The 25,097-nt window shown below is 38.3% G+C and overlaps 1 protein-coding gene across 1 annotated transcript in view; it reads left to right on the top strand.

Moving 5' to 3' along the window:
• Nucleotides 1–25,097, top strand: part of nbeab (neurobeachin b) — a 298,682-nt gene that overhangs the window by 240,037 nt on the left and 33,548 nt on the right. The window contains exons 42-47 of the mRNA XM_081369689.1: nucleotides 3,932–4,049; nucleotides 5,501–5,603; nucleotides 7,210–7,325; nucleotides 10,685–10,797; nucleotides 21,156–21,293; nucleotides 23,087–23,206. Coding sequence (XP_081225815.1) covers nucleotides 3,932–4,049; nucleotides 5,501–5,603; nucleotides 7,210–7,325; nucleotides 10,685–10,797; nucleotides 21,156–21,293; nucleotides 23,087–23,206 — 708 coding nt within the window. The remainder of the gene's footprint in view (nucleotides 1–3,931; nucleotides 4,050–5,500; nucleotides 5,604–7,209; nucleotides 7,326–10,684; nucleotides 10,798–21,155; nucleotides 21,294–23,086; nucleotides 23,207–25,097) is intronic.

The raw sequence follows: 25,097 nt of genomic DNA, 5'->3' as shown, positions 1-25,097 counted from the left end.
CACATTCATAGTGAGCAGACTGGAGTAGTCACACCTTGTCATCCTGTGCTTTTTCTCCTGAAGCCCGAAGCCAGCAACAGCCGGCGGTAAACAGTCCAGACCCCCACCTGTTCAAAAACAGGCCCTTTGGTAAAGACTGTCACATACTGTGCTGGTCTTTCCTCTCTACACCTCCAGTGCCACAGCATGTCTGCTTTCAAACTCAGCTGCCCCTTACACCAGACACACTGTACCCTGCATGCAGTAAAGCCTTTTACAAGCTACAAAAGTCAGTCAGCCTTTTCTTACTGTGTCCATTACTGCCGTTGAGTGGCAGTGAGTGTTTTAAAGGTCTGGTTAATTTCTGTTTAATCTCTTTAAAGGAACAGCCTAAAAAAAAAACCTCATCAATTTACCCAAGGTTCTCACGTTTCGTAACTGAATGAGAGCTAGTCAGGAAATTTGAAATGTATCGCATGTCAGAGATGTCCACAGTACGTTTGAATGCACTTTAAAAGTTCAATTTCAGCCTAACTAAAGCAATAATTTGACTTTTTTTTTCTGAATATTTTGAGAAAAATATTTTTATTTATGTCTATTGCATATATTTATTATTATTATTATTATTGAGTCAATAAATGTATGGTACTTTTATGGTGTTTTTGTTTTCTTTTTTCTTTTTGGAGCTTTTGGAAAAAGCATTATTTAAATTTTTCCAAATGTGTTAGACAGAAGAAGAAAAAAGTCACATGGGTTGGAACAAAATTTGGGTTAGTAAATAATTAAAGAATTGAACATTTTGGGTGCGCTGTTCCTTTAAATGTATCTGTCAGGCTGTGGGGTTTGAACCTCTTTAGCTCATATATACATTTTCTCTCGCGCACCATAGGGAGTAGTCACCATTCTTGAGATGAGACAAGTTCTCTCACTTTCTGGACACATTTTCCCCTCTCTCATTCCACACACACACACGCACGCACATTCAGTCCCAGCAGTGGAAGCCTATTAGACAAATTTGCAGAGAGCCCAGCAGAGGTGCTATGATGGCAGGTTGTCAGTGCGACAGACGACCGGCTTTATAAACATATCAGTCATGCTGGCTGTTATATCCCCGGCCAGACTCAGCACACATTTGACATGGAGAGGGATTGCACTCATCTCTCGAGGGGCTGTGTGAAAAATTGTGTCCGGTTTAAGAATGACAGATCTTTTTGATATATTCACCCCTGTCATAACGTTTCATTCAGGCGGGCAGTTTCAGGGCGTCCTTTGAAGAATAAGAATGGTGAAAAAGATTTGCCTTGGATGTCATGCTCAATAATGGCTGTTAACACCAACAAAACGAGAGGAATTGTGGGGGCCGATTGTCAATAGGGGCCCGGTGTTTATTTACAGTAGCCAAATTAATAAATTGCACTGACAACAAAACAGTTGGATTATTCCACTGATGCAATAAACACGCTAATATGCATCTGTTAGGAACCTTTTACAACCATAACAGCTGCATATACAACAGACATAACCATCCAAACGTGAGCTAGGTATGCTGTGTGCGCGCAGTGAGGTAAAAGCCTGGAGCCTGTGATTAGATTGGGGCAGAAGCCTCCAGCTGGCAGGCCTGTCTGGGACCCGGGACCCGGAGCCGCTCGCTCCTGACACTCGTCACCATTGTGACACCTCTGACAGGCAGCGGACAGCCCAGCCAGACAGGTTCATTAAGCGCCATTTTTTTACAGCTGGGCCTCCGTCCTTCTTTCTCTCTCTCTCTTTCTCGTTTTCTCTGTTTCTCCTCGATGAGAACAAAAAGACGGGAGAGAATAACGACTGCACTTTGTCAGAGACCTCTGTGTCTACAGGGGCACTGGCTTGTTGATGTTTGATGTGCCAGCTCCGTTGTTATGACAAATTTTTTTTCTAATGTGACCTATTTTGAGACGCTTTTTCTCCAGCAGTATCTTTTGTTGTCGGCTAACCCTTTGGCCTGCGCTTTGTCACAGGAAGAGACAGGCAAGGGCATGTGCATATACATTTGAATTTGTCCCCTGAAACACAAAGAGGTCTTGTATTTTTTTTTTTTTTTTTTTTTTTATTATTATTATTATATACGCGTCACATTTTGATTTATTTGTTTTATTATTATTAATACTACTACCACTAATTATAAATGGTATTACATATTTAGTTAGTTTTTAAAATTATATTAATAATATTTATTGCGCTTTATTGCTGTTTTATGATTTAATTTTTTTATCATTATTATATTAATAATACTTTATTACTACTACTACTACTAATATTAATAATTAGAATACATTTATTATTGTTGTTGTATCATTATATATTCATTTAGTTTTTAGAATTATAGTAATATTTGTTATTGTTGTACTTTTACTTGTTTTAACATTATTATTGAAATCATGATTGTTTTTATCTTTATCATTAACAATGTTATTATTATTATTAGTAGTAGTAGTATTGTTGATTTAGCATTGTTTTATTAATATTGTTATTGTTACATTTATTATTATAAAATTTTGTTATTATTATTGTAATAATGTTGCATTCATTTGTTTTTATTATTGTCAATAATTTGACAATAATTTGTTTTTATTACCGTTTTTATGATTCATTTGTTTGACATTATTATATTAATAATATGTATTATTATTATTATTATTATTATGTTTTTTTTTTATTATTTATTGTTGAACGTAGTTTCCCTTCTATATATATATATATATATATATATATATATATATATATATTTTTTTTTTTTTTTTTTTTTTTTTTTTTGCTACTACTGTTCTTTCCATTGTTCTCTCAGCATGTGGGAAGTCATTGAACCTCTAATGCCAAATCTCCCAAATGGTTCTTCTAACTACTTACCCACTAAACTGCTGTTTTCCACGCAATCTATCTATGACAGCTCTCTGAGTTCACTTCTGTCGAGGTGTCAGCCAGGGCGAACCTATCTATATCTAGCGTTGGTTGTTAGGGGTTTGTATGGAGTACCTACAGTGGTGGATGGTGAGCAATTTGATATAATCCATTTTTAATTGATCCCTAGAGCCACTGATGTGACAGGAGGCTCTTCTGTGTCAGTGCCGAGAATTATTCTGGGGAGAAACTAAGCAAGGCCAGTCTGGTTGGTGGAGGCTTTCATGAATTATCTTTAGGTGCTAACCTTAACCGATTCCCATTCACAGTTACTGTACACAATGTCCCAAACCTTTCCTCTACCACAAAACCTTTCTTCACCTTTGCACCCACCCAAAATGGCCTCTTATCTATGTGCCACAAACCATTCTCTTTTTTTGGGCTTGAAGAATGTGAGTGTGTACGCATATGTTTGTGTGTGTGTGTGTGTGTGTGTGTGTGTGTGTGTACCTCTTGGTCCGTTAAAGTGGTAGGTGGGGAATGGAGTTTGGCTCATTCTCACCTGTCAGGATGAAGCTCTTGATCCAGTCTCCGAGGTCCCCGGGGTTCTCCGAGGAGAAACTCACTAATGATCCCCCTCTTGCCCCAGCCCTGTGTTAGTATGGATTATTTGCAGCCGCCTTTACCCCCGTAGGGATTGTGTTCCAACAGCCCAGTGAGAGAGACGTGTCAAACAAAATAGAGGAAAGGTGGAAAGATGGCCCTTTGCATCATCAACAGAAAGCAGCATCTTAGGTCTTTTTAGAGATGCCTCCATTTTGAGAAGCCTATCAAAGCCTGGCCTGTCACTCAGTAGATTCCAGCCAACATTTCTGACGGGAATGGAATGTTTCACAGTGCTCCGTCAAAGTGGCTTCATGCCATTATGATTGGAGTGACAATCAAACTGCAACTATGGAATGTGTTTCCCGAGCAACGATCATAACACGTGTGACACTGTATTGAAAAACAGCCTGGAAAATCTGTTGGATTGCAGTTGAGTTAACGAATCTCTTTCCTTTCCGCCTTTGCGTAGGTGCTGGTCTACTCTGAGGGGCTTCACGGCAAATGGATGTTCAGCGAGATCCGAGCAGTGTTCACCCGACGCTTCCTGCTTCAGAACACAGCGCTGGAGATCTTCATGGCCAACAGAAGTAAAACTGTCCTATTGTGTTTTCCAAAACAATGACCACTCAAAGTTTGTTCTGCTGAGTTTTCAAAACTTTCTAAACCAGCAAAACATGCTTAGTCTACCAGCTTCAAAAAGTCCACACTGCACTGTAAAAAAAAAAAAAAGTCCTTTAAATTTACGGTAAAAAACCAGCAGCTGTGGTTGCCAGAAATTTACCGTTAAAAAATATGGTAGCAACATTTTAGGTTTTACAGTAAAAAACAAACACATTTCATTATCTGATATAACGTTAATTACCAACCTATGACATTACTAATTCTGTTTTGTACAATTGTAATACATTGACAACCACCAATCACTGTGGTGATGAGAGTCACATGATGAATTAGAGCTCATCACTAACAGCTTTTCCACATTCTGAATAAGTATACAAATATATAGAAGCTGCACAGTGTCATTCACACAACACTAAACACCATCATGGTAACACACATTAAATTTTGCAATAAAATGCAATAAACATTCATTTAACAACATTAAATGTAACATAAAACCCCAATGTAGTGTCACGCAGGGAATTCTGGGAATGTCAATTTACATTTTTTCACTGTAAATTATACAATTACTGTTTCACTTCCAAAAACTGTAAATTTAACAGTATTTTACTGTAAGGATTAGGCCTTAGTTAAATTAGGACATATAAGTAGCTTTTTTAAACGTACTTTAGAAAAAAGTACATCACTGATGTGCCTCTTGAGACAAAACAATGGCACTGACATATTTTACGATATATCAGTGCAAGTTGCTTTCATTTAAAACAGCTCAAACATGCTTTTTAGTCTAGGACTAGACTTAAGCCTTGTCTGTGAAACCGGCCATTGATATCATGAACAATAAAACTTATTATAATCTGATATCATTTTACTGGTAAATAGACTATATGATGGTTCACCAGTGAGACTAGCACCAAAACAAGCATAAACCAGCATGGAAATTCATGCTAGTTCCATCAACAGTTTGGAATACGGGACCACTGACCCAGGACAATTTTTTTTATGGATAAATCCCCCTCTACAAGCCCAATAAGTGAGCTATTCTAAACTACAAAGGAGTAAAGTACAAAATATCTACACATTTAAGTCAAAATCAAAATTTGATAACAAACCAATCAAAAGGTATTTAAGCCATTTCCTCAGATTCAGTGCATAGTTACAGAGTTTTGTCATAATAGTGCTGCAAAGTAGCTCCCCAAGTAACAGACCGCTGTGTTAACTTAAGAGATTTGTCAGCTCTTTTCTTTATATAATAATTTATGTCCTCAAAATTGAGAATAGTGTGAGACTGAATGATTGCTAAGCAGCATTTGTTTACCCGTTCTTAAGTCTTTGTACCATTTGTGGAAATGTTTACTCATATTTGGATGTGCTCTACTGTAGGCCTTTGTTTAACATGTGACATCATTGCCTCCCTCAGCGTCCGTCATGTTTAACTTCCCCGATCAGGCCACAGTGAAGAAGGTGGTCTACAGTCTTCCTCGCGTGGGCGTCGGCACAAGTTACGGCCTTCCACAGGCCAGGCAAGTCTGTTTCTAGTTCTCTGGAACACCTGCACGTGGTTGCCTTTCAAAATATTGTTCAAAACAATGTTTACTTCGTCTTTATTTTGTTTAAAAGTCTAGCATGATGACCACATCAAATGTCAGAAACGATTGATCCTGAGTGTACTCCTTTGCTGTTCGACAATTTGGAATACTTTGAGGTAGAGGTAGTTAAAGTACTTGCGGCATGGGTGTTTTTGCATGTTTGTCCCTGACTGACCCTACCAAATAAACCCATATTCTTTAGAGTATTTCAACTGAAGTCTAGTGCCATGCTACTAGTCACAGTAAGTGTACACATGGTGTTGTGCGCCAAGGCTCATCGATGCAGGGCAACGAAGGCTAGTCTGAGACAACAGAAGGGCCAAACAATTGTAATGATGGTTATGGGAGGAATGTGTCACAACCACAGTGCTGCGTATGGGACTGTTCAGCCACAGACCAATCAGAGTGCCTATGATGACCCCTGTCCACCATCAATGGGTAAGCGCCTACAATGGGTTCGCGAGTGTAAGAACTGGGCCTTGGAGCAGTAGATTTGTCGCCTGGTCTGATGAGTCCCGTTTTCTTTTACATCACGTGGACGGCCGTGTACGTGTGCCGTTTACCTGCAGAAGTGATGGAGGCAGGATGCTGTGTGGGACGACAACAAGCCAGTGGAGGGAGTGTGATGCTCTGGGAAACCCTGGGTCCGCCCAGTCATGTGGATGTAAATTTGACACTTGCAACCTACCTAAATATTGTTGCAGACCAGGTACATTCCTTCATGACAATGGTGTTCCCTGAAGGCAGTGACCCCTTTCAGCAGGAAATGGACACTGCACACATTGTTCAGGAATGGTTTGAGGAAAATGATGAAGAGTTCAAGGTGTTGCCTTGGCCTCCAAATGGCCTGGCCTCCTGGCCCTGTTTTGGCAGCACCAACAGGAGGAGGACCAACATGTTTTGCTCATCTGTGTATTAATGCTTCATTATGTTCAGCAATGAATTATCATGGCTAATAATAAGTACTTAATTCTCTTGTTTTTAGTCAGAATAAGTACAGGGAAGTTGCACAGAATTATTCAAAAAACACATCTTCGACCTTCAATCGGCCTGTATTTCGTTCTTTCGACGCAGGCCACAACAACATCGCCAGGCTTTTCGGTCCCTATAATAAAAACACACAGGAGGATACAAACATGAAACAAAAAAGAAAGTCCTGCACGTGAATGAGAATCTCTGAGAGAGGTCCGATTCAGGCGCTGCACCAGAATTCTCTGTTGTTCTCATATTTTTAGCATGTGTGCTGCATATACTTCAAGAGCAAAGACGCATTAGGGTCATCTGCAAAGAATCTCTTTTGCTGGAATTGATGCATTCATTACACACCACAGTAAAGAGCGTGACAGCTTTGCGTGTGTGAGCTGATGTACTCTTTTGTCTTTTTTTTTAAGCTAAATGTTACAATGCCATATTTTGAGTTATAATCCATTTGCGGAACAAGCCAAGTCCACAGTAATCAAAGGAAAATGAAAGCAAATGTCAAGCTGGACCTGAGCCCTGCTTATTGGTGAAGTTTTGTGCTTTTTTTTTTTTGTTGCAGGCGGATTTCTTTGGCCACCCCTCGTCAGCTCTTCAAGTCCTCAAATATGACTCAGCGCTGGCAAAGACGAGAGATCTCGAACTTTGAGTACCTGATGTTTCTCAATACCATTGCAGGTCAGAATTGATTTGCTTGTCAGTATTAACCAGTCATTTAAACTAAAGTATTTTTTTTGGACCATTTGCAATCACGTTTGACATTGGCTTTGATGGGAATGATGAATTTGTCCACTGATCAGTGTTTAAAAAATATGTCCACTAGAATCTTTTGGTTGGACATGGCAAATTATATTATGTTATTATAACATGATAATAACATTCAAACCATACATACATACATATATATATATATATATTAGTTTCTTTTTTCAAACAAAAAGAAATTTACTGTCTTTCCCCTCATTATTTATTTAGGAGCTATATTTTCCCTTCGTACTCAGACGCTCTATCGTTGCGCAAAAGTGAGAGCCGTGGACTCTTTGGGATAATTAGTGTGTCTCTGTGAGTGTGTGCAGAGTTGAAATATTCTGTTGCAAAGTCTCTGATGTGAACTAGTGAGAATTTGTGCGCACACACACACACCTCCTCTTGACACTGAAATGTGTCATCCCTGCTCGTGCTGCATATTCATGCATATTTATATTTAGCTCCGGCTTGAATTCGAAACATTATTGTCAGCTAATTAGATGTAAGGCAGAGTTGGAATGGGGTAAAATTCATTAAAGGCAGGAGTGGTAATGACCTGTGCTGACAGAGGTGTCAGTGAAGCCTGGGCCCAACGACAGGAGAGAAAGAGGGGTGTTAATGTGAAGCCGGTCCGCTCCTAATTAAACACTATTGCGGTGATATTAACATCTTCCACCCGGGCCTCGGTCCTGTCAGCTCAACCTCCCCTCATCTCAACCTTTTTCCTCCTCTCGGCCCCACTTCACCATGTGGCATTAACCTGGTTAATCAAGTCTACCTCATCCTAGACCCGGAATATCTCAAGATCATTACGCTCAGGGTTCGGGATGAATTGGTTTAAGTGTCAGTGTAAGTATCTGAATACCATGATACCAGGCTATGATCCCCAATTTTGTTTATTTTATTTTATTTTATTTTGTCTATCCATTGCAGCCTCACAGCTAGGTTGCAGTTCTGACAAGACCAGTGTTTTGCATTGATTATTATTTTTATGTGCATATAAACGCATTGTGTTGATAGAAAAAAGCAAATACTGTCCTTTATTTGTAGCATTGTTACTTAAAATAATCAGTGATAATATTATGTCTATCATAATAATGGCAATGGAGTAATGGCATGTTTGTTTAATTAACAGCATTAAAACTAAATTGCTCATATTGTATAAAACCACTTGAGGGCTTTATAAATCATAGTGTTTTATCTATACGCTCTAAGATTTGGCCGTTTAAGAGGAAGATTAATGACAGTCATTTGTGATGGGTCTGGTAATTATCCCACACACACTATCATCTCCAACCATCATGACAGGCCTGGAGAACCCAGAACCAAAACCCACATCATCAAACTCTCCACACATGCTCTCCTGCTATTCTCAGTCAGTCATCTGAACTGAGATGCCCCTGTGGGTTAGTACCACTTCGGAGGATTTTAACCTTTTGATTAAAGGTCAGGATCAGGTTTACTTTGTGCCCCTCTCAGAGTTCCACAGGAAATACCAGGCTTCCAGTTGTCGTCTGAGTAATCGCACTGTAAAGATGAAATAGCCCCACTGTATCCCTTCTGTAAGAGATTCTGTATATCAACATAACCAAGCTTCAGTGAAGTCCCTCACAGCTCCAGATCACAGCGGTAGCCAGACGAGTCTGGAAACTTTTCTGTCCATACAGCAAGCACAAATCACGCCAGAACCTTTGCAATGTCTCATAGAGGGTTTACAGGGATATATATCAAATTGCCATTTTCCAAAATTCATTTTTTAGGCTTTTTTGGTGGGGGTTATTTCATGACTACAGTTTTCTTCCATAGAAAATCTGATATATAAGATTGGAGCACAATCTGCCACATACTAGTTTTTTCTCAAACAAAGTAAAGTGTGTGTGCATGTGCGTGTGTGTGCATGTGCGTGTGTGTGTGTGTGTGTGTGTGTGCATGCGTGCGAGCGTGTGTGTGTGTGTGTGTGTATACAGTGAATAAATAAAAACGTTTTCAACTTTTAACTTTAGTTTTAAAAATTATGTTTTATATATTCTAAATGTGTATATATATAAGTATACATATATAAAGAGAAAGATTAGAAATCATTTCTAAATTTCTAAAAATTACAAATAAACTAATACATTATTAATAAGAAAGAAATTAAAAGAATGACTGGAGTAATGATGCTGAAAATTCAGCTTAGCTGTGACAGGAATAAATTACTGTACATTTTAAAAATATTAAAATTGAAACCAGTTATATAAAATTATAGTAATATTTAACATTATTACTGTTTTTACTGTATTTTTTATCCAATAAATGCTGTGGTGTGCAAAAGAGACTTCTTACTTCTTCTTCTATATATATATATATATATATATATATATATATATATATATATTAAAGTTTGCATTCATAGCTTTTTATGAGTCACATATCATACTCAGTGAAACTGTCATCTGAGAGAAATTATAGGGCATTTAGAAGAGAGATAAGCCATTTTATAGCTTTCTTCTTATGATTGGATCTCCTGTGACAGTTCTTACCATCTGAAATCCATATTCCTAGCAGCAAGAAAACAGACGCAGGGCAGAAAGAGAGCGAGCGAGATAAGGAAAGATGAAGAGAGAGAAATGTAAGGAGAAAAAGACAAAGGCACATCTGGCGTCTATTGCATTGCCGCATATGTGCTCCGTCATGGATACTTCGTATAGGTCTCCATGGTTACCACAACTCTCTGGCCAATCAGAGGAGAGGCCTGACTGTGCCACAGGGAGGGGTGTCAAGGGTACGGTGTCATCTTCTGGAAGAATTTGCATGCCTTTAATTACACCCACTCCACAACTTCACCACACAATTTTCACTTTCAGGAAACTTTAACCAAGAAAAGCTTTTAAAACCCTCCACTGCTGTAATACAGTCATTTGGCGCTGTGACAGACAACCCCACCAACATCTGCCTGTTCATCTCGTTGAAAACTCTATCACTGTACATGTTATTATGAAAACCTGAGTCGTTGTTATCATCTTAGCTCGCAGTGGAATACTGTGTTTGTCATTACACGCAACACACTTGTTTCTGTCTTTTTATTAATGAGGCAGTCATGTCATTGATATTATCATATTATTAATTTATAATGTCCTATAGGAAGGGATCTTCTCACACCCCTTCACCGAGAGGAAAGCACAATAACCCGTAGTCATTCACCCTGCGAAAATAACTCGGTCCAACGTGACTATGGGTCGACAGCTGCAGTGCTACATGTTGGTTTCCCACCTGCCTTATACTAATTTCAAATACCTTTACTCTTTCAGGAAGGACATACAATGATCTGAACCAGTATCCTGTTTTCCCGTGGGTCCTTACAAACTATGAGTCAGAAGAGCTGGACCTGACAATTCCCGGCAACTTCAGGGATCTTTCAAAGGTACAAAACACATATTTACTGTACATCTATATATTATCTGTCTGTCTGTATATCTCTCTCTATGTGTGTGTGTGTGTATGTGTGTGTGTGTGCACATTACAAATAAATCAAACTCAACATCAAACAGCCATCCGCATCTACTCGAACATGTAGGGTTGGTCAGTGTTTTCTTTCAGGTATTTTCCCTCAATAGCTTCAATCTGGTTTTAGCTAGAGAGGACTTCCTATATTAAGTACACTCACAGAGTTCATCATTTTAGATTTATATGCTTTAGAGGTGCAGTAAATCATCTGCTTTTCTGCCTACATTTCTCCTCTCCAGCTACTCTATACCTTCATCAGGTTGTCACATTCTCTCTTTCTCATGCACTCATTTCCTTACGTTTACATCTCACAAGCTCACTGACCTGAAAACAACCACATTCCTGTCTGAGCGTATCTCACTCTATATAGCTATCTCTCTTCCTTATACACTCGTATCCTCATTTCCAAATCAGTTCTAAATCTGCAGACTAGAAGACTATTACTCTATATTGTTCTGGCTTTTCCTGACAACCATTTTGTGGAAACTAGTGGCTGGCTCATGACCGGAATAAGATTGTGGACCGGATCTAATGCCATTGGCTTTGCAAGACTGTGATTAACCTCAGCTATAATTCGTACCCTTTCTGCATTCAGCATCAACAATATCTGTTTAAAATGTCTCTCCAACAGCGCTGTAGTCCCTGAACATGTCAGCGTGGCACCAGGTGGGCAGAGGAAGCCCCCTGGCCTGAGGAAGACAGTGATGTATTGTAATGTATGCTTGTGACATCCACCCTGTGCTGTTTACCAGCTTGAGCTGCCTTCATTAGCAGGAGTTCACAGGCCTGCGGCCGTCCTGACGCTTGTCCTTGGCCAACCTGGGGCTCTAACCTCTGAAGGTTCAGTGTTGCTGAGACAAAAACAGGGCTTTAACCTCCCTCCCGAGTCCCTTGCTGTGAAGACCCCTGCCTTTGTTCAATAATGTATGGAGGGGTGTGCAGCCTTGGGGGTGAATGTGCGTAGGAGGGGAGTGTGTGTTATTGTAGATAATGAGGTAGGCGGCTTTTTTGGCTTTGTGGAGAACATGCTTTGTTCAGTTCCTGTTCTTTTTTTCCCCAATGTTGCCAAAATGTGTGTTCATCCATGCGGCATCTATCTATCTATCTATCTATCTATCTATCTATCTATCTATCTATCTATCTATCTATCTATCTATCTATCTATCTATCTATCTATCTATCTATCTATCTATCTATCTATCTATCTATCTATCTATCTATCTATCTATCTATCTATCTATCTATCTATCTATCTATCTATCTATCCATCTATCTATCTATCTATCTATCTATCTATATCTATCTATCTATCCCATCAAGATTTAAAAATACTTTATCAATCCAAAATCGAAGGTTCTCTTGACCAATTTTTTAAAGTTCAAAATTAGTCAGATGAGTTATATTAATTTCTTTAAATTTCAATAAACTTTAATTTCACTTCTTTACATTCACATTCAAATTGTAATTTTGCATCCTGTTTGCTACCTCAGTTCAAATTTGGCGATTGAAGTTGAATTTAAACGGCATTCTCAATTTTTTGGAATTGTTTTGGGAAAGTTTGCATAGCACACAATCCAGTTATGTACAGTTACTGACTACTAGTATATGTGTAAATAGAATAAAACCAAAAAGCAAATATTGCCATTTTGCAATGCAAACTTTCCTGGGAAAACATAGTTGGGCTGCCGGCTCTTCTGAACACACCCTCAAATTCTTACCTGCCACTCTCACACAACTCCCAGAGCCCCAGACACGCAAACCATTCTCCGCCGTTCCGTGAGCCGTGGTCACATGATCTGCCCGGCAGGAAACAGCTGCCAGTCATACTGGTGAGAATGCCCTGCAGCGCTGTGATGATGGGCAGCATTGTGGAGAACTGCCGAAATATCCCGCTTGATATGTACCATAATTCCCCTCTCAACCCCACCTACAATACACACCTGAAGTGATTCCACCAATAGTGTGTGCATTCAACTGTACAGCGAATAACGAAAAACAGGTCTCTGGGCACCCCGGGGCTAAGACTAGCACATTTTTGCATGGCAGCTACATTGACATGGCAGACAGATTTATTAGAATCTAATGATTATTTCCTTTTTGATGGACAGGTGGCTGATAGAAAGGGGAAGCCGTCTCGCTCGCAGCTATTAATTGGCGCGTGCTAATGCAAAGCCATCATACCCTGGACCCGCACCGAGCGCAACCACGCCAAACTCTCTTCTGCGATACCACATTATTCCACTTCTTTTGTCCTGCTTTGACAGGAAATTAGATGAAGTGTCTCCAACGGATCTTTTCGAGTGGGCTAGCAAGGTAGAGCGGAAAACTGACAGCAAACATAATTACCTGAGTTGTGCAAATCTCTTGTTATGAATGTCTGATTGTTCAAGCGAACATAATTCTAGTTGACTGGACTTGCGTTCACACAATTATCTTGCCAAATATGAATCCCCATGTATCATCAGTCAACATTTTCTCATGAGTTATTTATCATTTTTGCATAACTTATATAATATGTAAATATAGTAGTTAAGTTATATGTTGGGTTGCCAGTTCTCTCTCTCTCTCTCTCTTTCTCTCTCTGTCTCTCTCTCTTTATTTATGTATTGTGTTTTATTTATTTATAGTTTCCAATTATATTTTAGTCCTTTTTGTTAAAACTTAAAATCAATAGGCCCCCTGAAATAAAAATGTAAGTTTTTTAGCTTTTAGTTTGAAAATGTTAGCCTTAAAGGGTAAGTTCACCTAAAAATGAAAATTCTGTCAGTAATTACTCACCCTCATGTTGTTCCAACCCCGTAAGACCTTCGTTCATCTTCGGAACACAAATTAAGATATTTCTGATTAAATCTGAGAGCTGGATCACTCCTCCATAGGCTTCTAAGACACTATAACTTGCTGGCCCAGAAAAGTTATTAAAGACATTGTTAATATAGTCCAAGTTACTCCAGTGGCTCAAAAGTGGAATAAAGTCGTTATTTTTGTTTGTTTTTGCGCACAAAAAGTATTCTCGTCGCTTTATAAACTTAAGATTGAACCACTGGAGTCACTTGGACTATATTAACGATGTCTTTAATACATTTTCTGGGCCAGCAAGTTATAATGCCTTAGAAGCCTATGGAGGAGTGATCCAGCTCTCAGATTTAATCAAAAATATCTTAATTTGTGTTCCGAAGATGAACGAAGGTCTTACGGGGTTGGAACAACATGAGGGTGAGTAATTACTGACAGAATTTTCATTTTTGGGTGAACTAACCCTTTAAGGTTATTAATAAGCTTGTGTGTTCCAAAACAATGACAAAATTCGCATTTAGGAGATATAAGCTTTCAAAACGTACAGTCTCTCACTTCCGCTAAAATGGATCATGGATTTTTATGACATCACCGCGGACTTCAGCTTCTCATCACATCTTCTGTCCAATCAAATGCTCTCTAGAATCGAAAGCGTCCCACTCCCTACGCTATAAATACCACCTGGCCAAAGCGACCGTTGACACATCACGGAGCAATATGGGTTGGAGATGTGTGTTCGGTTGCTCATAAGCTCAAGTTTTTTTCCATTTTCCAACTGTATGTTGGTTAAGAATGAAATGGCTAGAATTTAATCACACCTCTACTATTGAACCCAACGTATCATTAGTGCTCGGATTCCATGGTACTGTCAAGTACGACTTGTAGTCTGTGAGGTAAACTAAACGCTATTGGCTATTTGAAAAGTGGGAGGAGCCATTCAATATGTTTCAGTCGAAATTACGTCAACACATCATACAAAGCTGCGCGTTTCCAAGGCACTTCAGTGGGCCTTTAAAGAAGACTTTTTCCTTACAGCCTCTTTCTGCCTTCCAGCTGTTTACCAGCTCACTGCAGAGAAGTGCATTGTGGGTAATGCCGAGCAGGCTTTCTAAAAACCCCGCTGCATTTACCCTCAGAGATGCCATATCTGTTTTTTCTCCTCACTGCCACCACCCTCATCCACTTCCTCTTTTTCAGAGCCGCATCTGCTTTGTTGTGACTTGCAGGAGCTTTATTGCATTAGACCGAAGCTGCACATTGTGCTCTCGCAGGCTGACGAGGCCGGTGAAAACAAGTGCTACTCCTCCTGACAGCGCACTGCCTGCACACACATCCTTAATGCAATTTTCTCTGATATATAAAATACAGAATGAACCTCTCCAGGGGAGGTAGCGCAGATTGCACCAAAAGACGGCACTCTGGCGCGTTGCGATGGATAAATGACTAGCTTATCTTTTGAACATGAGAGAGTGGCCCACTGAATGATAATTGTTCTTGAGGTTGTAGATTGTATGCAGCAAAATGAGGTAACATGGTGAGAGGAAGACATCGTTTCAAATGTTGTTTTGTGGTTAGTTGTCATTACGTTTCATGGGCTTCACAAAGCAGACCTGTCAGAAGCAGTTTTTTTTTTTTTTTACAGAAGCAGACTTTTTGACAAAGTTCATTTTATCTGCTGCCCTTACTGCTGTAGATATGTGATTAGAGTGTGGGTAAACTATAATGACAGTGTATTTATAAATTCATCTCATGGTACTCTTGTTTTAATTTCTGTAAGAACATGCAAACGGATGAATTCATGAAGACAAAATGACATGCGCATCCAGTGCGATTATTTTAAACTTACAGCATAAAGAAGTCTGCATTTAAATCCTTCCAGTTCATTAGCACAATAAATCTTTACATCTTCTATAAAAACTATTTAAAACGTGACAGTCTTCATGTTTAGCTGAACCTGAAGTCAAATGCTTTTGTTTTATATGTAGCTATTGAGAAACTAGCAAATAAATACATGCCTTAAGCTTTTTTTGTGGCCTCTTGAATCGTATCACCTCTTATACAGCAAATAGCTTTTTAATTCGCAGCTAATTATCTTATTGAACAAGTATTGTCCCTGCGCAGGTGTCCCTGAGGATTTGCTTTAATTAGGTCACAAGGGATGAGCTCATATTCATTAAATACTTGAGGAAGATGTGTGATGTGATATAAATGTGGGTGACTTTTATTTTGTGCCCAGAGATGTAAATGTGTCCTAATTATAATTAATGAATATTTTATATTAGTTTACACAGATTTAATTAGTTAATTAGCACTTTCTTATATTCTACACCAAAAGGAAAATAATCTGGTTGGGTGTGTGTGCGTGTAAATTTCAGTATAATATTACTATTAGTATCACTTTAATATTTAAAAATGTATAAGATATTACAACTTCTGTTGCCTTTTTCTATGGAGTTTTTTCTTCAAGACAAATCGTTTGCTTTAAATACGTTTTGCTGCTTCGCCAAAATTCTTTTTTGTCTTTGACAGTATTTTTGTATAACTTGCATTTTTGGGGGGTTAGGATTCTTTTATCGGCTGCCCTGCTCTCACTATTAGCATCTGTTGCGGGGTGTTTCCTCGGGCTAGATCGGGGAACGGGAGTCTGGAAAACCTTAAATTTACACCAAGCCCTGTTTTCTATTTAAGACTGATTCCCCACAGAGTCTCGCACAAGACAATTACATGGTTCTTTGTTCACCCTGTTAAGTGCACTGAGCATGTCATTGAACTTTGAATAGGAAATAGTAAATTGCTATATGGCTAGTGTGGTTAGCATAGATGTTAACTGCACTGCTTTGTCCATTTAAATTGGCTTGTTGTTACAAAAAAATCCTAAAAACTCCATACACCAAACATAGTGCAGTTTTAAAGGACTATACCCACATAAAACCACATTTTGAAAAAAACAAAGATGGACAGTTTTGCTGTTATTTGACTCAGCGCTGCAAAACATTTGTGTTGCCTGTCTGTTCCACAGCTGCTGTGCTGAACTGGGAAAACACTCCATGTCATGCCAAGCACAATATTTCCCTGGTTAAGTGGGTCTTTTTGCTGCTATGAGATGGACTCTTCTTGCAGCCAGCGCTGGTCCCACTAAGAAGGTTTTTACAGTGTGCTAGACTTCCTGTGGCTGCTCACCCAATCACGGTCAGCCCTAGACGTCACATGGCAGGTCATTATCAGCTCATAAATCTCAGCAGATCTCCATAAACTTCTCTTTCATTCGCCCCAACCGTGCTAACATCGGCGTTGGATGGTCATTAGAAAGGAAAGGAATGAAAAGCAGCAGGGTTGAGGAACGGTTTTGAAGTGAGGGAAGAAAATAAAAAGTCACTTTTTTACGAAATTTTTCTGGGGGAAAAAAAGCAAATGAAGAATTATCCTCTGCATTAAACCGTGTAGTGTTGTTTCCTTTCGATTCGAAAATGGCAGATACAGTACCAGTCAAAAGTTTGGAAACGTTACTATTTTTAATGTTTTTGAAAGAAGTCTCTTATGCTCATTAAGCCTGCAGTTAAAAAAAAAAAAAAAAAAAAAAAAAAAAACAGTAATATTATGAAATATTATTACAATTTAAAATAATGGTTCTCTTTTTTAATATATTTTAAAATGTAATTTATTTTTGTGATGCAAAGCTGAATTTTCATCAGCAAGTACTCCAGTCTTTGGTGTCTTATGATCCTTCAGAAATTATTCTAATATGATGATTTATGATCAATGATGGAAACAGTTGTGCTGCTTAATATATTTTTTTGGAATACTTTTTTCAGGATTCATTGATGAGTAAAACATTAACAGCATTTATTCATAAAAACAGCATTTATTCAAAATAAAAACATTTCTAACAATATAAATCATTACCATCACCTTTTATCAATTTAACGCATCCTTGTTGAATTAAAGTACTAATTTCTTAAAAAAAAAAAAATAGTTATTGTTCCCAAACTTTTGAACGGTAGTGTATATTGTTACAAAAGATTTCTATTCTAAATAAATACAGTTCTTTTTAACTTTTTATTCATCAAATAATCCTGAAAAAAGTATCTCAGGTTATAAAAAAATATTAAGCAGCACAACTGTTTCCAACATTGATCATAAATCAGCATATTAGAATGATTTCTGAAGGATCATAAGACACCAAAGACTGGAGTACTTGCTGATGAAAATTCAGCTTTGCATCACAAAAATAAATTACATTTTAAAGTATATTAAAAAAGAGAACCATTATTTTAAATTGTAATAATATTTCATAATATTACTGTTTTTTTTTGTTTTTTTGTTTTTTTTTAAACTGCAGGTTTGATAAGCATAAGAGACTTCTTTGAAAAACATTAAAAATAGTAACGTTTCCAAACTTTTGACTGGTACTGTATATCTCGAAATATTTGTTATGACATTGCTCTGTTATTTATGCCATGCATTGAGTCTAGACAAATTTCCCACACTGCTCTAAACAAGCAGACTCCCACGCTCGCACTCGACTCTTTGAGATCTCAGGGAGTATCGATCTCCCTCTAGGGCCGGAGCTGTCCTTCTCGTCAATAACACGAAGTATATTAATATTGACTGCCCAAGAATCTGTGTCGCCCGTTGATTGAAAAGCTATGGAGGCCAATTTGTTCCAGTCTAAAAGTTTCTTAATGGAATGATGACTGCTTATTTTGTTAAAAATTATAGGAGTCTTAAAAGCTTGACTGGGCTTCATGAGCTATTTTAAAGAAATATTTTACTTGGTCACAGTCCTCATTTGCAAGAAGGTCTGACGAAACAACTAAATAAGCTTGAAGTCACCAGTGGCAAAATGAAATCATTTGGTCATTAGTAGCAATGCTTTCAATTTTGAAACGTTGTAATTTCTATTTTTCTGTGTATTTATGCAAACAGGTGTTTTCTGCTGCAATACTTTTGCATCCAGTTACCTTTTTGTTTTGACAGAATCAATTTATATTTTGCTTGTGAAGTCTAATATTTTATGATTTTTTCATATATCAGGATAATTATAGTTAAAACCATAAAAAATATATTTTCTTGATATAAACATTAAGAGGGAAAAAAAAGGACAAAAACGCAGACAAAATTACTAAACCTTAAACTAAACTGAAATTAAAATGAAAACAGAAAATATAATAACAAATATTTAGTATAAAACTGACACTTGTATATCATAATTTCTGACTTTACATGGATGATTTGCCCCAAAACTTGTTCTGCAAAACCACTGCAAAGTGCTGTTGGTGCTGATGTTTGATGTGTTTGCATGCAATGAGCAATACTAACAAATATGAAGATGTTTTCATCATGGGGATCCATGCAGATGTTCTTTTACAGATGTTACCCTGAGAAAAAATTACAGTCTGAATAGTGCTTATGATGTAGTTGGATACATCCTCTGTCTAAGTTTGACTTTCAGCCATTACAGGATTTAGAGAAGAGAGACTGTTACAAATTGTTTATGTTGTATGATGACAGGTTTATCAACATCCGTATGTGTGTAAGAGAGAGTGAAAGGGAGGGAGAGAAAATTCCAGGGCCGAATAAATGCCAGTATGAGTGTTTACTCTAGACATTGTGCAGGGTTTTTCTAGAGTGGTTTAACAGCAGAAGGATGGTCAAGGCAGAGCAGTGTGGACACACAGGGTGTAAATCAGGTCAGACAGGGTTAAGCCAGGCCAGATTACTCTCTGTCTTTATCTGAGGCCTTTCAGCTTGCCTTACACACACATAAACATATAGAAACAGACATGGTACAGCTAACTCTACATAGATATAGTTTACAGGCAAACAAAATAACTGTATTCTGTCTTGCTCAAAAGTAAAAAGTCTGTCACCGTCTTCTCACTTTCACTTCAAAAATTAGGTTGTTATTCAGTATAAATTTGGAGCGTTCATGAGAGGAGTAATAATGTTCGATTTGTGAATGAATCATTCTTTTGAGCTAAATCTTTTCAGTGAATCATTTCACAAAACCAGCCTCAATGATTAATTCCGCATGTCACTAGTTCCTTCAGCAAATCACTTGAACAATTCTTCAAAATTTCTCCTTTTGTGCCCCAGACTGAAAGAAAAGATGGAAATAACATACATAACCAGGGTTTGAAATGAACTTTATCACTCACCGGCCAATTTGGCTACTTAATTTTTACGTTACCGGCCATTCAGAAATTCTACTAGCCCAAAAGAAAGAAAGAAAAAATGTATTTTAGGTGGACAGATCAATACAGTACAAAGAACATAAAAAAAATGTAGGATGTTGGAAAATAATAATGTCTTTTCTGCTAACCAATGCTTGTTAATCTTCGCTATTGCTTCAATGCAAATGAACAAGCGTGCCGTTATTTGTTGCGTAGTGACGGCGATGTTCAAGTAAGCCAGATATGCGCAGATTCTGCACAATACGCTGCATTTAATATATCATGATGACTCACGAGTTGAGTATTTGAGCTAAATATGCCAAATTGGCTAGTGATTTGACAGCGTTACCCAGATTTGGGTTGGTGGGTGTTAATTTCAAACCCTGTACATAACAGCTTTTATTTCCATCAAGAGGTGCATGCATTTTTGGTCAAGATGTTGGTTTGACAATGCAAGAGTCCAGCACTCTGTAAAGTCTCCTCCAGCACATCCCAAAGACTTTCAATGAATTTAAGGTCTGGACCAATTCATGTGTGAATATGATTCTTCATTCTCCCTCCCAACCATTCTTTCACGATTTGAGCAAGATTAATCTTGACATTGTCATCCTGGAATATGGCCTTGATGAGTCTTCCTACATGCTTGTTTAATAAATGAAAAGTTACACACTCCATCAATTAGGGTTAAAAGAACTGTTGCCAAAACATAATAATCACTGCAATAATGATCCAATCATAGACTCTTAAGCAATTACCTATTTAAATCCAAACAGTGACTTTTTTTTTGTCCATTTCTAAACCCAGTGAACTAGCAGGCACAAATTGACCCAGAGCGAATCCTCAAGGTCCTCCACTAAGAGTACATAGGATAGTAATACTGCGTGACAGACAAACCTCAAGAAAAAATCCACTTGTTTTTCCTTAAGGAGTTCTGCTCAGCCTCCTCTATCAAACATTCATGAAGATACTACACACACACACACACTCACCGTCGCACGCAAACCTCTCAGCTCCACATATGTAATGTGCGGCATAAGTCTTCTTTATGTGACGGTTGGTTATCGTTTGTGTATGGAAAGTGCACGGAATGAGAACAACATGGCTTCTGTCAGCGTAACAGTTTGTGGGGAATGGTTTGTTTTTCGCTTGTGCGTGCTTGCTGGATGTAATTTAAATCAATCAAAAGATTTTGAAAAATGAAAACGTCCTTCATTTTGCTTATGTTTCTTACATAAGTGCACAGAACCAAAATAATGCAATGTTGACCAGTCAACCTTCCTGATTTTTTTTAATATGTGTGTTTCCTCAGCCAATCGGAGCGCTGAACCCAAAGCGCGCTGTGTTCTACGCCGATCGCTATGAATCCTGGGATGAGGAAACTCCACCCTGCCACTACACAACTCACTATTCCACCGCAGCCTCCACCCTTCACTGGCTGGTCCGAAACGTAAGTCTCGTTGATTGGGTGGATGCAAGGAATTTGATACCTTCAACATCTGGGAAGTACTGGATAGTTAACCAAGTTGAGCTGCTTCTGGCTCATATTATGCCCTCTGTGATTGTAATATCATGCAGATCAGTTTTCGAAAGGGAAGAAGCACAGTTGCGTCACCCCTTCATTAATATTTCAATGATTACAACACAAACACTCCAATTTATATTGGATTTGAAGGTTTGAATTGCATTAAAATTCTCATATTTACATGACCCCATGCAAAATCTTATCTAGAAAATGAATATTTTTGAAAATGCATCACGCAATTTTGCCATGACTTTAGAAATGATGCTGTCAAGAGTCTGTGTATACATACAACATTCCAATACGATAACCCCGAGCCCAGTTAGTGGATGAAATCTCCGTCAGTCAAAGCGCACGTTAGCGCGTCCTTTCACCGCACAAGTGAATCAGCCCCTACATCTCAATCCGCGAGCTTGATGTTCCGCTACAGAGAGCCGGTGAGTGGATTTCACAGGCTGGTAAACAGGCATATGTGAAAGAGAAGTCAAAAACCTCTGCGTAATGATTTACAGGCTGGTACGTGACAGCTTTATGCCTCTCAGACAGCGCTGGGAAACATGTCCATCATTGTCTCCTGCTAACGTCCTCGCTTGCCCTGAGTCTCCAATCGCTGATCTGGGACAAATGGACTGGTACAAAAAAAGAAGCCAAGATCAGCAAAGAAAATGAAGTTGTCTCTGAGGTTAAGAGGAGATTGGGTTTGAGTATCTCCTGATGCTTTAGTTTTCCTACATTTGTTACATCATATCATTCTGTCAATAATAAAATATTTATTATTGTTTATTGCAATAATAAACAATTGTTTTGTTACATAATGCATTTTTTTCCACTGCATTTCATTTCATGCCAGACCTCAAACCAGTCATGCAGAGTATTTTGATGAGATCTGCATACTTGATTTTTTGCATCAGAATTTATGATGAATGCAGTCTAAACCGAGTGTATTTGTATTCAAAGCTAAAAAGAAATTGGGTAATTTGATTGAAAAGGCATTATAATGTATCGTTTTAAAAGATTGCTGTATAATCAAACCTCTTTTAATGAGGATTCGGTCTATTCATCTTTGAGAGAAAAAAAATTAAAACACATAATGATAACTTAGTAATTGGCTCTTCCCAGGCGGCCCATTGCGTTGATGATGATGATTTGGAAGGTTCCCCTGGCAGCTCTCACACAAGGCTTGACTGAGACTGGAGACACCATCATCTTTTCCTCTGGCTGATCCAGCATCTCCATGTCAACTCCTCACACTGCCAGCCCAGACTGATGACCCTGAATCTGCCAATTAGAGCCAGAGCTGGGCTCCTCAGTCAACAGGCCATATAATTAACTCTGCCTCGGGCACTGTTATAGAAAATGAGAGGACAAAAAAAAAAAAGAAAAACCTCCACAAACTCACCATAATCTGACAGATGAGTCCCTACATTGAGATGTTTGTGCAAACGGAACGTTTCCCAGAGCAATGGAGAAGGTCTCCATCACGAGATTGAATCCAATTACCATAGAAATGAATGCAGATGAATTTACTTTATTTATTCCGCTGATGTCTTGGGCTCTGAATAGCATTAGCACTTTGCAAAACAGTGCAGATTTCTCTAAACAAGCGCCTAATTAGCAGTCAGAATCATGTGATCCCGCTACAGTTATTTTCACACAAGATGTTTTTGAGCTTATTTGGGTCAATAAGTGACAGTGTTGTTTTTGTGTCTGCTCAATTGCAGGAGCCTTTCACCACGTTCTTCCTAAACGCCAACGGCAACAAGTTTGATCACCCAAACCGCACTTTCTCCGGTATCGCCCGCTCATGGAGGCACTGCCAGCGTGATACTGCAGATGTGAAGGTAATCAGACATCAGTTTTTGTACATTGCAATGTCTAAACAGGCTTGTTGCCGTCGAAAGAAACGAGTCATTAGTGCCTGACTGTTGTGATGATATAGGGACAACATTACTAGCTGCAACTATGAGGAATTGAATAAACAATTCCTCGAAGAGTTTCTCTTTTTAGGCCTATCAATCAACTAAAATTGGTATCATCCAGTTGCCAAAAAACAGCAGACAAGATTTGCAACAGCATTTAGTTCATGTACCTTCCGAGCAGCTTCAGCTATGTCTCTTTTTTTCCGTCAATATGTACGATTTTTGTGAAATCAACATTTTTCTTCATAAACATTTAAAGTAAAACATCGCTCAACATGCACATATTTCAGAGCGGCATCACTTCATCATCGTAATGGTTGTTCCCTGTTGCCTCCCGTTCCATTTCAGCCCCGCGCTGCGGCTCAGCAAGCGCACTCGAGCTGACCTAAAAGTGTCATACTTTTCCAACACACTCAGTGACGGGTTAGCTTCGCCTCAGGCAATTAATAAAGCATTAATGACAAAAGCTATTTAAAATGTAGTCTTTTATGTAAAGGCAGGGCTTTTTACTACCCCGGGCTGGGGAACAGCATCCAACAACACGAGGTTGCAGGCGACGTGAACGGCTGTACAGCGAAACACTAGATATGTTAGCTAATACAGGCCTCTCGGAACCCTTACGGTGTCTGCGTGGATCATGTTAAACACATTTAATGGTCAGCAATCTGTTAGGACAGAAAATAGGGATTTTTTTGTGTAGCAGGAGTTGATTTTTATTATGTATGAGCAGCATGATTTTTATCATAAACGACTAGCTTTGTATTGTATTACCTTGCTATATGAATTCATATTCTTTCTGAATGACTGTTTATTAATAGAATAGAGCTTATAGCAGTAATACAGACCATCAGATGTTTGCAAGATGTATGTAAAAGCTTGTGTGTGGTGTTAAATGTGAATTTGTGGTTTGAACAAAACTATCCAACAAAACTATACTTTTTTTTTTTTGTCTTTGTGAAATGTTTTTTTCATAATATAATATAATGAATGTATAAAAAATATTTTTTGTTCTATGTGCATTTTTAAAATTGCACATTATCTAAAGTTTGGTAGATATTTAGGTATTTTCTTTACATTTTCAGAAATATTTTTTTTTAATTATGCATAATGATTGTACAATTTATTTAGATATTTTTTTGTTGTTGTTTTTATGTCCTTTAGTAATGCTGCAGTGGCCTTTAGAGGTTTATTCTTCATCACATCACCCTGAAGTTAGTCATTACCCACAATTCTCTCTGTAATGATCCTACAGTATGCAGCACAAAACAGCCAAATAACAGCATTAAAAGAGCAAATCAAAGTTCACTGGCCCTTTTTTCCAGACCACTTCCTCAGAACAGGCCAAGTCTATTAAAGTTCATTATGGTGAATGTCGTTGATCTTTTTCTGTTAATATATATATATATATATATATATATATATATATATATATATATATATATATATATATAGAGAGAGAGAGAGAGAGAGAGAGAGAGAGAGAGAGAGAGAGAGAGAGATTTTAGCATTGTCAAAAGACATGCAGCTAGTCATCAGCTCACCTCCTGCTAAGAGTAACTCCCTCCAAAAATCTTTCACAAATTCAAAATCTTCTCAATAATCTGTCTGAGGGAGTGTGATGAGGCGGTCATGGCCAGTGACAGCTCTCCAGGAGGGTGTCATTAGGGCGAACGGTGTAAAGCTGAAGAGTTTGAGGGTGATTGACTTGTCAGCCCATTATGAGGCCGTAGAGGAATTATTGGCTCACGAGCGAAGCGGGTTGAAGACGTGGATCACGACACTAGCCGCCCAAACTGTTCGCAACTAAGTAACT

Source organism: Scardinius erythrophthalmus (assembly GCF_964197995.2).
Source record: "Scardinius erythrophthalmus genome assembly, chromosome: 7".
Lineage (NCBI taxonomy): Eukaryota > Metazoa > Chordata > Actinopteri > Cypriniformes > Leuciscidae > Scardinius > Scardinius erythrophthalmus.
Note: the sequence above shows the minus strand (reverse complement) of the source record. Positions and strands in the feature narration are given on the sequence as shown.